We start from the raw sequence: 14849 nt of genomic DNA, 5'->3' as shown, positions 1-14849 counted from the left end.
CGAGCAATGGCCGTGTCCAGCCGAACCTCCGCTAGCTAAACCGCTAGGTAGCAATTGAATGTGATTGGTTCTTACCTTTGGATCCAACCAATTACACTTAAATGCTACTTTGCGCTTAGCGAAGCAGAGGTTCGGCTGACCGCAGCCAATGGGACGCACCCAAAGGTATAGCTTTGGCTGCGGTCCACTTGACGCTACAAATGCTTTGAAGCGTTCTTCTTCTCCTTCTGTCTTTATTGAAAGAAAGGAAAAGAGGAATGCTTCGAAGCATTCGTAGCATCAAGTGGACCGCAGCCTTTGTCGGCAACTATTATCGCTGTCGCTATCGCCTATTGTCACTCGGGTATCTATGACCGCTGTTACACGCCACCCTTAATCGGGTTTAATAACATCGGTAGTTCTTAAGGCTGATTTATAGAGGCCGTAACCGTTGATTTAAGCCGTAATCTTCAAGAAATTGACCAATCACAGTCGAATGTGAGAAGAACAATCGACTGTAATTGGTCAATTTCTTAAAGATTACGGCTTAAATTAACGGTAACGGCCTCTATAAATCAGCCTTAAGGCTAGCAAATCACAGCTATTCCCTTCTTCTGAAGAATGAGTGTGATTGGCTAGTCTAAGAACTACCGATGTTATTAAACCCGATTAACGGCGCCGTGTAAACTTAGTCTATGATTTTATTGGTCGAATCTAGTAATGCGGGGTCTACAATGGGAGTCGCAAAGTCGTGAGTCGCAAGAATTGACCAATCACAGTCGATTATTCTCCTCAAATTCGATTGTGATTGGTCAATTCTTGCGACTCACGACTTTGCGACTCGCATTGTAGACCCCGCATAAATCTGTTCACTTTTGTAATTTTCACCTCGTTTCAAGAACCGTAATCGACCCCCAGGATTCTGTATTTTGAGACGAGGTGAAAATTACAAAAGTGAACAGATTTACTAGATTTCGACAAATAAAATTGTAGATTCTCTAGTGAATTTCCTCACTTTTGTAATTTTCACCTCGTCCCAAGAGAATCGACCCCCAGGGTCATGTTCCAAAACTCACTCTGGGTAACTAAAATCTATAGTTTACGTCACGTACACTATAGCATTTTAGCTAGAGTGAGTTTTGGAACATGACCCAGCGCTCTATCTTTCTATTTCCAATCTATGGAAAACACCTATTGTAGACCGGAATTTAAGGAGGAAACCTTAACCTCGTTAAATTTCGTTTGGTCTCGTGTTGTAACCACTTCTGACCACTTCTAATCCGTTTCTTGGCGAAATATTGAAATAAGTATCTCTGGAAGAGTAGTTCGAAGTTGTTTCAGATTGCCTGATTGCCTGATTGTCTGACCGAAATCACGTGTATCATGATTACGGCAACCTGCAGGTTACTGTTTCCTCTTAATAGGAAACAGCTTAATCCGCTAAATTTCTTTTGTATTAGGTAAAGAAAATTATTTCTCTTTTCTATAGTCGATAATCTAAATCTATATAACAGTTTTCAAATGTTTATAAATTACGGGGGCAGTATATTTATAATATTTCATGAAATGAGAACAAGCAAAACTTTTCCGGTAGCATGGAAATCGTTGTAGCGATTTTTAATTATATGGAGATTACCATGTGATAATTTAATTTTTGTGGTTAGGTCAAGACCCCACAGTACATTTTGATAGATTAATATACATGAAAAATATGTGATATTAAGATAACAGATAAAACACATTTGCGTAATATTTTTCAACTTGGTCTATTTTCAAGTTATATATAAATAAAATACAATGTAAAAGACTACTTGATATCTTGAAAATTACAATAAATAAAATTCTAAAATTTTTTATCAGGGAATTTGCTTCTGCACAAGATTTTACTACATCTGAATCGAAACACGGGATAGAAAAAGATTCCTTACCACCAAAACCAAAAAAACCTCCAAATGTATTTCTGTTATATTATAACGCTGTGAGAAATGAGTTGCAAAAAGAGTATCCCGATTGTAAATCAAAAGAACTCATGAAAAAGGCGTCAGAGAAATGGGCGGAAATTGACCCAACGAAGAAGCAGGACTTTCAGAAGCAATATTTTGAACAAAGTTCTGCGTACAAGCAGAAATTAAAGGATTATGAGAATTCTTTAACCGATGAACAGAAGACGGAAATAGTACAAGAATTATTGAAGAAAGGATATGCTTTGAACAAGGGCGAAGTTAAACAAGTATTTATATTAAGATAATGTTTATTACTTATACGTATATACAAATATTTCTAAATTATGCGACATATTCTCATTTTTTTGGCAGAAACTTACAGAACTTGGAAAACCAAAACGACCATTATCTGCCTTTATGTTATTCTTGCAAAATAAAAGGATTACCAAAGAGCCACAAGAACTATACAAAGTAAGTTAATTACATGATTTTTAAGTCTGTGCCTTATTTTAACATAAATTTTTTTAGATATTATTCTATTTTTGCACATTTTTTTACACATATAAAAATTTTACACATATAACAAGATGGGTATCTAAAATTTTCGAGATTATTTTTAAGGATTAAGGATGTTTTAAATAACTTCTTTCTACATATTTCTAGGATTGGATAAATAATGTGACTGAAGAATGGAGAAATATGACGACGGAAGATAAAAATAAGTATAACGCAGAAGCAAAAGATTTATTAGAAAGATATAAGATTGAGAGGAAAAAATGGGAGGAAGATATGATTAAAGCAGGTCATTATAATTTTGTAAAATCCAATGTTAAACGTGAACTCGAGACTCGTAAACGTGAAAAATAGGATTCGGAGTGCCCCAACCAATGTAGTATGCCCATCGCTGAGTCCATTGCTGCACATTTCTCCAATATTAGAATAAAAAACAAAGAGAATATTAAAATAGGTTGGGGCACTGATACCGCACAGTGTACATTTGGAAATGATCCCGATACTAACATTGGTAATAAGAAGATTGCATTAACTAGAAAAGATTATATTTATGTAGTTAAATTATAGTTATGCTGTTAAATAATAAAACATTTACGTTCGATTTAGATCAACGACACGGGTCTGCAGAGGGCTTGGAACTTTACATTAGCAAACATGGTTTACAAACTGCGATGAAACGGAATACGGCAATGGATACATCAATAAACGATGTTAAAAAGACAACTATACAACCTCATGATACACATATACGTACACAGATATATACATATTTTGTCTCTACGTGGAAAAGAGTTTTGACAGTTCTAAAAGAGATTTTTGAAAACTGGAAGACGGTAAGAGACTACATATTTATTGGCATGGTTGGTATTCTGATATCAATATTTTGCGTTTTTGATCTTATGTATAAGTAAGCACCGTTCCTGTATACCGAAACCTATTAGATACCTAACTTGTATTTTATTTTTATACATTATGCACACTTTGTAACGTACAATATAATATATTTTATTTCCGTAATAAATTTATGTAACCGTCATTTCTGTGTAAAATATTCCTTGATTATTATGTTAAATAGTTTTAATAAATCCTTTGCACATAATATATAGAAATTAATATCAAATATCAATACTTTAAGTTTCATTTTTTAGGTGCATATACTAACGAGCTTATCTTTCCTCTTGCTTTTTATAGAAATTATACTAACCCAAATGAGGTGACTATTATGATGATGGCAGCAGCAGATGCATATGATGGTTTATACTGTCAACATTTTATATATGTATATTGTATGTTCATTATATTTACATCATTAATGATTGTGAAATTTATCTTGAAATAATATGAGTTATTTTTCATCTTACTATTTCTTCTTTTTCAAATGCGTATGTACAATTTGTATGTTCATTATATTTACATCATTAAGGATTGTGAAATTTATCTTGAAATAACATGAGTTATTTTTCATCTTACTATTTCTTTTTCATATGCGTATGTACAATTTTATAATATGTTTGTGAATTATAAATATGTTTACAATCCATATAGTAACTAAAAACCATAATATACTTTTCTACATATATAATCACAATATTTTTTCAGTTTAGATAATATCAATATCATCCTTATCACCGTCCATATCCATGTTACATAGTTTACATTCGACTTTCCTAATTTTGACTCGGAATTGAACAAACCTATTTCGGAGTTTCTTCCTCGAGATCTCCACTTATATTCGAAAAGCATGAAATCAAAATATCACGGCGCTCTCACATCTACAACATCAATAGTCGAATTTCTCTATTTTAAGAAGGGATATAAATGTATGGAATAAAAGATTCAACATGTGGAAAAACTGTACTATAGCTCAATTCTTTATTTCTTTTTTTTTTTGTGAACTGAGAAGCGTTCTTCATATATTGAAATTAACTTCTTATTTCTAGCTTCTTATTTTTATTTTGTAATTTCTTTTGGTTCTACACATGTGCTTATTGCGTTTGATAGACAGAATATAGGTGCAGTTCATTTGAAAAGAGAGAGCGTCCAGAAAACAAACGTGATCAATCAAATTGACTACAGTGAACTGTCCCGTTTTAAACATTTGTTCTTATCTCCTCTCTATATTCTTCACAATCTGAATTTTCGTATCCTTAACACTATTCCCTGCGTTGCTTCTATTTCACGTCTGTTGCTCGATTACATGACCGCGCGTAGAATGACAAGCGAATTAAAGACAGAAGATAAGATTAAGGATAGAGAAATTGTTTGATCCAAGATAAGAATAGGGAGATTCGATTGTATTGAGTACAGTGTCACATATGCTTCACATTTGAAATTGAGCGGTATCAAGTCAAATGCGTTGCATTTATTTTGTGCAACACAAAGACAAAAAAAATATCTATTTTTTTCTCTAGTTTAATATAAAAATGACTTTGATCAAACTTCAATTAACTTAATCAGAAATCAATCCAACCGACGGAATTCCTTGCGGCAAAATTTCTGTTCCATTCATTAATTATTGTCCCTAATTAAGTTTTTCTTCGTTTCAATAGATGACAAAAAAATTAATGCCATTCTATCCAAATAATTAATAGAACGATGCAGAGCGCCGATTAAATTAATTTGAGTTAGATCCAAGTTCTGATACATATTGTCTAATTTTTAGTTCTGTGCTTGAATGCTTCATATTTTTAAACCGTACGTAGATGAAGATGATGCATACAGCGATATGTATATATAAGCATGTGTTAAATGAAATTAAATATACATGATATTGCCCGTTGTTAATTAGAAATATATTTTAGAAAAACGTTAAATAATGCTGTGCAAGCATTCCACGACAAATCTACACAAGTCTCGAGCAAAATCTCTACTCGAAATCACTGGAATACACATTTTCAAATGAAACTTTGGTCATGAGAATTCATCTTGTTCAAATCGCTCAAGTAAAAACGCTGATAGGCTGTGATAAGGTGAATATAGTCAATTCAACCTAACCTCAAATCATCTTTTGATCTTGCAAATATCTGATATTGACAGAATAGATCTACTATCAAGAAGAAGGAGAAAAAGAAGAACGGCAAAACCATGTTTTCTTCCACGTCATTCGTATCGTGAACAAATGCCTTGCTTCGCTAACCTCCTCGATTGATGCGCAGTTTGGCATATGTGGTATATGTTGCAAAAAGCTCATGTGGACCCCGTGGACTCGCGTATTAGCTGTCGACGCGTATTTAAACTACCTACTCAATTTAATTGTTAAACACGACGATGGCCGAGACCGAAGCCAGGAGGGAAGCGAGGAGGCGACGGATATTAGAAAACTCAGAAAGTCGTCTACGCAAAATTACAGGGAGAATCAGTCCGGGCGAAATCAAGGGTAAATATAACCAACACGTCGAAGCAAGAACGTGTTTGAAATCAGATTTAATACGAGGCGCACGGGAGTAAATACACAATTCAAGTTTTGCGAAAATCTAATGGTACTTTAAACGCAAAAGATCTTGATAAACACACCCTGGCTGCACTAGTTCAGAGTTTATTTTCTTCTTTCCAATGTGGAGTGAAAAAGATCAAAGAGTCTGTTTTCTATTGCCGAACTAGTGCAGTCCCCCGTTCAGCAATAGAAAACAGACCCTACATTAAGTATATGTAGCAGGTACATCAAAGTCTGCTTGATTTCCGTTATCAATCTGCCGTCATTATTTTGTTAATAAACTTTACTATGTTTCTGACAGCATTCTGCCAACCATTGTACATACCGCATCCTATTTTAATCTACATATCTGTCCTTCTGTCTTCTCAATGTGGATTATTTTGTCAAGTTGTAGAAAGAAACAAACGTAATTCGGAATAGCTGTTACAAGATGCCATATGCTTACGTCGTATAGCAACTAAAAAGAAAACATTGATGTATTAACCAGGAATTCAAACCATTACTATTTTGCTGAATTTAATTTTAGATTAATCTAGGCCCACCAAAATTACATTGGTTTCAATCCTTGACAATGAGCATTCTAAGCTTAAATGTTAATAAAACACCCTATCCCGGTATAACGTGGACAACATTTTAGAGCAACATGTTATAGCATAGAAAGAAAACTTTTTTTTATCTATTCTTGTTGCGGTTTCTTCAAATATTTTGTACGAACAATATTTATCCTCACTATATATCTTTCTAATGTATGTAGATATTTGATACTTGCACAGATGCAGTTTAAGAATGTTTTGCAGATAACGATCCACGAGTGGAAAGGGACAGTCTTAAAGCGGAATCGAATTTTGAGGAGGACAATATCAGAAACGGTCTTATATCCAATATCAGTGGCAATACGAAACCGCAAGATTGTACAAGATTCGACGACGAACATGAAGGCTTTTCAAATGATACCAGAGATAAAAATATACATTCATCACGACAAATATCTAAGTCGAAATTTATATTATATACATTATTACTCAATCGTATCAATCTTGTCCTGCTAGCTGGGATCGTCAATATTTTTCTAGTGCTGAAATATGACAATTTATTTGGGAAGGTATGCATATATTGTGTATATATATATATATATAATCTTACTTTATATTTCATTGTGATATCCATGTCAATAACTTATTACATGTATTGTTAATACTTACAGACAGTTATTATACCTTATTTGTTACTGATGGTAGGACGTCTGTACAGCTGTACGACATTATACGAGGCACAAGACGGCAATCTATTAGTTGCTGCTTTGATATTGTGCAATGTCAAACCTAGATTAATTTATATATTTAAAGTATCACTCACGTTATTTACCATAGTGCTCAATGATTTCGGTTTATATATGTTTAGTTTTGTATTGATGCGCTATGTCATTATTCATTATTGCTCTCTCACGATGCTACAGTACCAATAAATGCATAATTTATGTTTGATAATTGAGTGAGCAGAAATAAAGTGGAATTATTTATTGTTGGAAATTTTGTACAATATTAAAAAGACAAGAGTTCTTAAAAGAATATAAATTTCTATAAATTGCATTATTTAAAAACATACAGTTGTATCAGATTTTTTTGCATCTTCATTATGTCGTGACTGAATAAGCATGTACAAGTATCGTATAAAAACACATTAATTTTCCTCTAGAATACATGTAATTATAATAAATATAATTTTAAAATAGATTTTGTACATAAATGTAATTACTCTTTGTAACTCATATTTATGTCGATGCTGTAAATTCGCAACGTTTTTAAGATCTCTTCTTGTTCTTTTCTACGGTTACTAGAGTTATCTTTATTTTTAAGCGCTTTGATGGGATCATGTAAACACAAAGTGCAACTGATTAAGGATTATTATGTAATCAATATTCTCTCTCTATTTTATGAAAATATATATGTAAATACAAAAAAAGATGAGTAAAAAACTGAGATAAACCTAATTTTACAATCTTATTACAATCTTATATAATCCTAATCTATAAATAAAAAATACAATAAGCAAGATATTATATACAAACGTATATGATAGCTTTCTAATTTAGTTTGAAATTTCTTCAAAATAATTTCTTTTGGGTATACTTCTTCTTTATTTTTGAAAGTTGGCGCGAGATACAACCGTATCTATATATTGATAGTATTGATTTGTAACCGAGATTACTACCGAGAAGAGACATTCGATAGCATAGCACCGAGGTACCTGGAGGTATCTTATCGGTGCACGGTGCATGTGTATGTATAGTATGTATATATACATATGATGTAAATAGGCCTGTTCAGTTTAGCTGAACGTCTTGCACGATTCACCTTTCCTCTCTTTCTTTTCACGTTGGAGAAAAAAAGAGAAAATATGAACTGTGCAACAAGTTTCAGCTAAACAGAACAGGCCTAATTTCTGATTTCTTTTTTTGTTGCTTTCCCACCGGTTGGTGCGGAAGTTGAGGTGTTTTCAACCTGTTCGTTATATAACATCCTCAATTTCTGATGCGGTAGTAAAATCGATCGCTCAGTATAAATCCGTTTTTTTCCTCGAGAGCGCAAGTTAATAATATGATTTTATGAAGTCCCCGTAGATTGATCGTTTATTTGCACAATCATCAATGCACACGTGACCACGTGAGATCATCGCGAGATCGTCTAAGCGTCAAATAATATAAAATGATACGAAGGAGTATGTGTCAAGTAGCCAGCTCGATTCATTCGAGTCCTCGCGCAGAGGTGCACGACATTCCGATGGACGTAATTATCAGACCTTTCCCCCCCGCGGTGAACGAGGAAAAGGTCGAAAGTTTGATGGGCGCGTTGAAAAACGTCGAGACTGAGCACACGGTACCGCCCATCGACGTATTGTGGATTAAAGGGACCGAAGGTGGGAAGTTGTCAAAGTAGTTATGCGCGAAATGTATATAGTTCTTATAATTCTTATTGAATTTATGAATTATTGTTTATCGTGAAACTAATCTTGAAACTTTTAAACAAACGAGATTAGACTATTGCGAAGCATGTAGATCTAGGAGAGACGATTAAAATTATCATATTGTGTTTTAGGTGGCGACTATTATTACTCTTTTGGTGGCTGTCATCGTTATACCGCCCATCAACGATTAGGTAAAATGTCCATTAAAGCCAAAATAATTCAGTCAACCTTGACGGATTTACGATGTTATCTGGGAAATTCTACTCCAGACTTGAAGTGATTCTAAACACATTATTTATAGATGAACTGCGCGCATGTGACTTAAATTGCATTGCTATATGAACAGCATGCAAAAATGTTTAATATATATATTTTCACTACGTACTATTATATTATACACATTGCATAATATAATTTGAAGAAAAATAATAATTAATGTGCAATAATAAAGTTAAGTTTATTTTATAGTAACATTGCTGCGCATATTATTTGAGAAAAAAGCTATATTTACAGCGTCAAATATATTTCTACAAATAATATAATTTTTTGTAATGAAGATTGGAAAGCTAGGTGATCAAATTAACTTGGAATAAAACCATTTTTATGCAAACTATACTTGTTATTAATTTGCTATTATTATAATTGCCGAAAGTTTATGTGCAGAATTGAAAACTGTAGGAGGCGAGTGCACGCACGATCGAATAATGAATTTTCTACTAAATAGGTTTTACTCTAAGGGCAATAAGTTCATGATGGAACAAATAGATAGAACCCATTAGCAGAAACTTCGCTGTCGCATATTAGGAGCCTATCTCATAATGGGGGACGTATAAAATAATAAGTATGTAAAAACAATAATATATTTATATTTTTCTCGATAAATTTCATAACATTTCTTCTAAAAACGATAAGTGAGAAAAGTTTGAAAAAGTTAATCGTGAAGAGAATGGTGCAAATACATTATGATTCGAAGTATAATTATATATTATTGTGTAACTACAGTATAATAATTACAATATAATTGCATTATTGCATAAACAAGTACGATATATTATCGTTATAATGTATATTATTAATATCTTTCATATTTTTCGCATTAGGACTAGGAACATACTTATATGCTTAAGTATTTTTATTATCTACATAAAACCTCAAAATTTCTAACAAAATTTCTTTACCTTTATAATCTTTATAATCATTGCAAGTGCTTTCTATATCGTTGTTTTCGATTTGTTTCTTTCAAAAAGTACGGTTTATAATTTCTAGTGGTATTATCTGTGGATGGATTGTCTATATCCTCAACAGAATTAGATTGATTTGATTGACTTGTAGGTTTACTGTTTCGCAAATGGACAGGTATGATGGACTGTTGTAAATGTAGCAGTTGTGTATTGGTTACTTCACAATCAATTTGCATCATTGTTATATGATTAGGTGGCGTCGAAAATGTACCTGAAAGAGAAAGACGTTATTGTAATACTGTGTATTGTTGCTACGTATTGTCGTATGTATATTCATATAAAATTAACATTACTTTACCATTTATAGACACAGTGGGTAGAACTAAAGACATTTTAGGTCTAGCTGTGTTATTTTTCCGGGAAGCCGGCAATAATAAATGTTCGCCACTAAACCAGACAACATAAAATGTATCGTCTTTTCTTCCTAAAGCTTCAAATAAAGACGCATGTTCACTCAATATCGGAGAAAAGATTTCAATCGCGTTATTATCTGGATATTGAGCAACGGTAGGAATATCGATCATTTTGTGCATAGTTTTTATTTTCCTATCTCGTGATAAATACACTTTTCTTCTTGCTTTTTCTACCAGTGGCGACCTTGACAACGACACATTTAACGAATCTGTTTGTAACTTCGTTTTCCTTGGAGCAGTCTGATTATCTCGATCAGATTCACCAACGATCCAGCGTCTCAACTCGCTATCTAAACGTATCGACTCACTCTGATTAATATACATCGGACATATTGGTTGGTGGTGTATCGGTACACTTTTATTAAAAGTTTCTTCAATTTGATCTTCCATATTGTTATCATCAACCGACCAGAACAATCTTCTATTATGTTTATCCTCTGCTATAGGTATCGATAAACTGTCAGATTCAGTTTTAAAATGTACATTTTGTGAAAGCGGTTCCCTTAAACAGAAATAAAAGATGTTTTATTTTTATGTGTCATGTGTAAAATATAATCTGTGTAAAATATACAATAATTTGCTTAACTCAAAAAAATCTCAAATTATTTCTATTGACTTTAAAGAATATTTCAAATTTTAAGAAAAAACTTTTCTTCTTTTATTTATGTGTCATGAAAAATAATAGATATCTAATATATTCAGATTTTATTGTATAGAGATATTGTAAAAATATAAAACAATTACGTTAATGTTAAAATTGAATTAAGCTCTCTCTAAACCTATTTCTTCAAAAAGATTGCATTGTAGTACTTACTTAAAACCATTAATGTTGAAAGATATCAGAAAAATTATACCAAGACAAAGATACATGCCTCCCTTTGCTTTCTTTTTCAAAGGCTTAAAACTTAAATTTTTATGTACGTTATTATTATCTATTATATTGTTTTCCATTTTTGATAGTCTCTGTTTTAAGGCGGCATTTTCCTAAAAAAATGTAATATTATTGAAAAATAATTTATACTTTTTATTACAAATTTATAAAAATGTAATGTATATATCTACACATGCATAAAACATAGATTGTTTACCGATTTTAGTTGTTTATTCTCTTCTTTCAACTCAGATATTTGTTTCTCCAAAGAAGATACATATTCTTTTTTCTTCTTTCGTGAGAGGCAAGCAGATTCTCTATTTTTTATCATTCTTTGTTGTCTTTTTAATGCCTTCAATTTATATTCCTGATTATTTTTTGGCGAATTCATGAGATCAATTGCTTCATTCTGTACAATTAATGAATTGGAGTTTATTCTATTCCGCATTACTTGAAATGGCGTATAACTCATGGTTTTGTTTGCAACAATGTCGTTACATTTCACAGATCCATTGTTTAAAATAGTAGAAGCGTCTATTGACTCGGTAGTATTTGTTGGGCAAATGTTTGATACAGTATTGATTATTTTTACGTTTTGCGGTAATGTAAAGGATGCGGTTTTCGTTTTTTTATCATTTGTGCTGATATTCAATGAATTTTTTTGTTTATTCGGTAATATCCGAAGTTTTGAGGGATACAATACGTGCTGTGAATTTGCATTCTGTGCGAATGTGGCGATGTCTTGAAGGAAAATAGTATTTTGAGGCTCTTCTGTAGATATTAAAAATATGAATACTTCACATATATGCATATAAAAGATGATTCTCTAGTTATGTTTATTGAAAACAATAAGTATGAAATACGTTGAGTACTACAAGCTTCACTGATGACATTGAAAATAATCAATTGTTCATAATGATAAAAACTGTTTCTTTAAGATAAAAAGAAACATACCTGAGTTAATCTTTCAATAATTCTGATATTTAATAGTAAGTTATGTACTTGAATTAAGTAATTTCCAAGATAGTACAAATTTTTTGATAATAACATGTTACTAGAGAATCGTTTTATATTTACATAAAAAAGTAATCTATCTTTACCATATTTTATATGTTGTGCAATATTTATGGGTTGGACATGAGCGCGTTTCGCAGAATCCGCTTTTGTGAGAATGTACTTTGTAGGCTCTATGTCTTCCTCGTTAACAGGTATGAATTTAACTTGTTGCATTACACTTGATGTACCTGAAGACGATTGAGATGATTGCGATAATGGAGATACGCATTGCGGAGAAGAAATTAACGGCGTCTCTAAAGTAAACTGAAAGAAAAAAAAATTCAGTTATTAAGTATGGTTCAGACTTTTGTATCTTTCGTCGAAACTACACACATGCTGCAGCATATACCTCTGTTTTTACATTTTGCATCTCACAGTTTGACAATTCTTGCATCGAACATCTCACTTGTCTATCTGAATCACTAGATTCTGAATGATTGAGGCTACTGGGCGATAATGGGAATAGTGCACTTGGGCTTTCAGGTTCAAACTTAATTTTATTTAGTATCTCTATTTCTTCCAATCCTATAAAAAATATCCAGTTGGTAAAGAATTGATTAAGTTTTAAAAGCTGGTTACTTTGACACGTACCTGAGTTACTTTGTGCACCAACAAAGTCGAGCTGTTTAAAGGGGGTCCATAAGTCGAATATGTTATTCACCCCTTCATTCGTATCTTTATCGTAATCCAAGATTGTATCTTCCTCTGGCACGATAGGTATCCCTAATTCGGAACTCCATGATTGAAAAAGGTCATCAGAAATAAACTGACTGCTTCCTTCTGCAAAAGGAACATTCTGATAAATTGATAATTACTGGCTAATTGTTGCATAACAATGCGAGCTCAGATATTCTATTTTATTTTATTTTACTCCTTGTATGTTGTAATGTTATAATGGGCGTTTTCCAGCAAGCGACACGGATGACAGTGAATCACTTCATTCTTGTTTAACATTTGCAAACAACAAGGATGGATTGATTCACTGTGTTACACTGTGTCATCTGTGTCCCTTGTTGGAAAATGCGCATTAATCCTTCGTAGTCACACTTCTCTAGAATCCCGTGTTAGTCATACTGGGTCATATAGACCCAGTCGATTTTGAATGGTTGCCATTTTAATGGTATCGGTCCGATCGGGTTCAAATAATTCTGGAACATACCTTGAACATTCTAGAATATAAAACAACTGTGGTTTTGTGAGAAATCAAATGGCAACATGTTGAAAAAAAAAATCGTGAACGAGTACATGATTAACAGTCTCTACCTATAGAGGATACTTCAAACTCTTGTAGATGGTGGACCAAGCCCCATTTTAAGCTAGGCATTTAGCTGATATTTAGATCCAAATGAGTGTGGGTCCAATGGACCCATGTGGGACTACGAAGAGTTAATAGATTGCGAGATGACAATATACAAAAGTAAACAAGAGAGATCCCGTTATCTATGTGCAAAACATTGCGTGAAATTATGACATTACATACTTGAACGTTTTGCACATAGATAATCAATATATAATAACATTTAATCTAAAAATACTATACAATACTTAACCTAAAAATTCGAATTCTGAAAACATCTGTGCCTCCGACGCCGCGATGCCGCCGCTGCTCCGTTGTCCAAACTCGATGCTCGGCATTGTTTCCGCCCAACGAAGCGTGTCTCGATGGTAAACTCGGACTTTTTTATATATTGGAACACACTCACGGTGAAAAAATTTAACCTCGAATTAATAATATATCGAGAGCTATGCGAATTTCATTGTATACGGACCGGAAAAAAAAATGTAAACATGTATACCGTACAAAACATAAATATATTATACACATTAAACGTATGTTTATATTCGTGGTGACATTTTACCGTTGCGATTAGTGGCTATAGGCGTCACCGAGATACAAGTATATTTATATCTCAAGTGATAAGCGTAGCATTCGACGTAAAAGTTGACAGCGTCATAAGCGTCAAGATTCTGACAGTTTCCTGAGAAAATGCCCATTGCCCACCACGTTGGCCATCACTCCTGTCACGTGACTACCTTGACACTTGACAGCTTTAGGCTGCATCCCCATGGAGAGAGATATAACGGAACGGAATTACTCTGATTGGCTAATCTCCAGATGGGGGCTCTCAAGAGATGGGATATTAGCCAATCAAAGGAATTCTGTTTTAATTCCGTTCCGCTATTTCTTTCTTCATGGGGATGCACAGACTGCTATGGAAAAGCGGAACGGAATTAAAATGGAATTACTCTGATTGGCTAATTTCCAGATGGGGGCTCTCTCCAGGTGGGATATTAGCCAATCAGAGTAATTCCGTTTTATTTCCCTTCCGCTATTTCTTTCTCATGGGGATGCAGCCTGAGCCGCTAAGTAGCAATTGAATGTGATTGGTTTTTACCTTTGGATCCAACCAATCACACTTAATTGCTACGTAGCCG

At 33.2% G+C, this 14849-nt stretch overlaps 4 protein-coding genes across 7 annotated transcripts; 3 read left to right on the top strand and 1 right to left on the bottom strand.

Annotated features, from left to right (window-relative positions):
* Nucleotides 1–1158: 1158 nt before the first annotated feature.
* Nucleotides 1159–3795, top strand: Tfam (mitochondrial transcription factor A). Of its 3 annotated transcripts, XM_071711531.1 has the most exons (6): nucleotides 1160–1439; nucleotides 1840–2209; nucleotides 2295–2393; nucleotides 2586–2724; nucleotides 3042–3268; nucleotides 3627–3795. In XM_071711531.1, exons 1-6 carry the CDS (start codon nucleotides 1363–1365, stop codon nucleotides 3636–3638), a joined length of 924 nt encoding a protein of 307 aa, XP_071567632.1. In that variant the 5' UTR covers nucleotides 1160–1362; the 3' UTR covers nucleotides 3639–3795. The 3 variants fall into 3 exon arrangements, 2 of the variants coding, with proteins under 2 accessions (XP_071567631.1, XP_071567632.1); XM_071711530.1 differs by lacking the exon at nucleotides 3627–3795 and having other exon boundaries at nucleotides 1159–1439; nucleotides 3042–3471; XR_011718840.1 differs by lacking the exon at nucleotides 3627–3795 and having other exon boundaries at nucleotides 1161–1439; nucleotides 2586–2946; nucleotides 3042–3181.
* Nucleotides 3796–3930: 135 nt separating this feature from the next.
* On the top strand, nucleotides 3931–7858 carry LOC139775505 (uncharacterized). The gene is made up of 4 exons (XM_071711532.1): nucleotides 3931–5404; nucleotides 5472–5811; nucleotides 6666–6970; nucleotides 7073–7858. Exons 2-4 carry the CDS (start codon nucleotides 5703–5705, stop codon nucleotides 7331–7333), a joined length of 675 nt encoding a protein of 224 aa, XP_071567633.1. The 5' UTR covers nucleotides 3931–5404; nucleotides 5472–5702; the 3' UTR covers nucleotides 7334–7858.
* A 175-nt stretch (nucleotides 7859–8033) lies between these two features.
* Nucleotides 8034–9443, top strand: LOC139775507 (sulfiredoxin-1-like). Of its 2 annotated transcripts, none has more exons than XM_071711533.1 (3): nucleotides 8034–8147; nucleotides 8480–8784; nucleotides 8964–9443. In XM_071711533.1, the coding sequence occupies exons 2-3, from the start codon at nucleotides 8574–8576 to the stop codon at nucleotides 9110–9112; spliced, it is 360 nt and encodes a 119-aa protein (XP_071567634.1). In that variant the 5' UTR covers nucleotides 8034–8147; nucleotides 8480–8573; the 3' UTR covers nucleotides 9113–9443. The 2 variants fall into 2 exon arrangements, with proteins under 2 accessions (XP_071567634.1, XP_071567635.1); XM_071711534.1 differs by lacking the exon at nucleotides 8034–8147 and adding an exon at nucleotides 8211–8404.
* Nucleotides 9444–9678: 235 nt separating this feature from the next.
* Atf6 (bZIP_ATF6 domain-containing protein ATf6) lies at nucleotides 9679–14436 on the bottom strand. The gene is made up of 9 exons (XM_071711529.1): nucleotides 14273–14436; nucleotides 13964–14156; nucleotides 13005–13193; nucleotides 12763–12938; nucleotides 12458–12677; nucleotides 11575–12128; nucleotides 11301–11470; nucleotides 10372–10988; nucleotides 9679–10284 (listed from the first exon to the last, which is right to left on the bottom strand). Exons 2-9 carry the CDS (start codon nucleotides 14046–14048, stop codon nucleotides 10028–10030), a joined length of 2268 nt encoding a protein of 755 aa, XP_071567630.1. The 5' UTR covers nucleotides 14049–14156; nucleotides 14273–14436; the 3' UTR covers nucleotides 9679–10027.
* Between the last annotated feature and the right edge of the window lie 413 nt (nucleotides 14437–14849).

This window comes from Temnothorax nylanderi, unplaced genomic scaffold (assembly GCF_030848795.1).
Source record: "Temnothorax nylanderi isolate EJ_2023f unplaced genomic scaffold, tnyl_v1.0 TNYL_tig0099_pilon, whole genome shotgun sequence".
Classification (NCBI taxonomy): Eukaryota; Metazoa; Arthropoda; class Insecta; order Hymenoptera; family Formicidae; genus Temnothorax; species Temnothorax nylanderi.
Note: the sequence above shows the minus strand (reverse complement) of the source record. Positions and strands in the feature narration are given on the sequence as shown.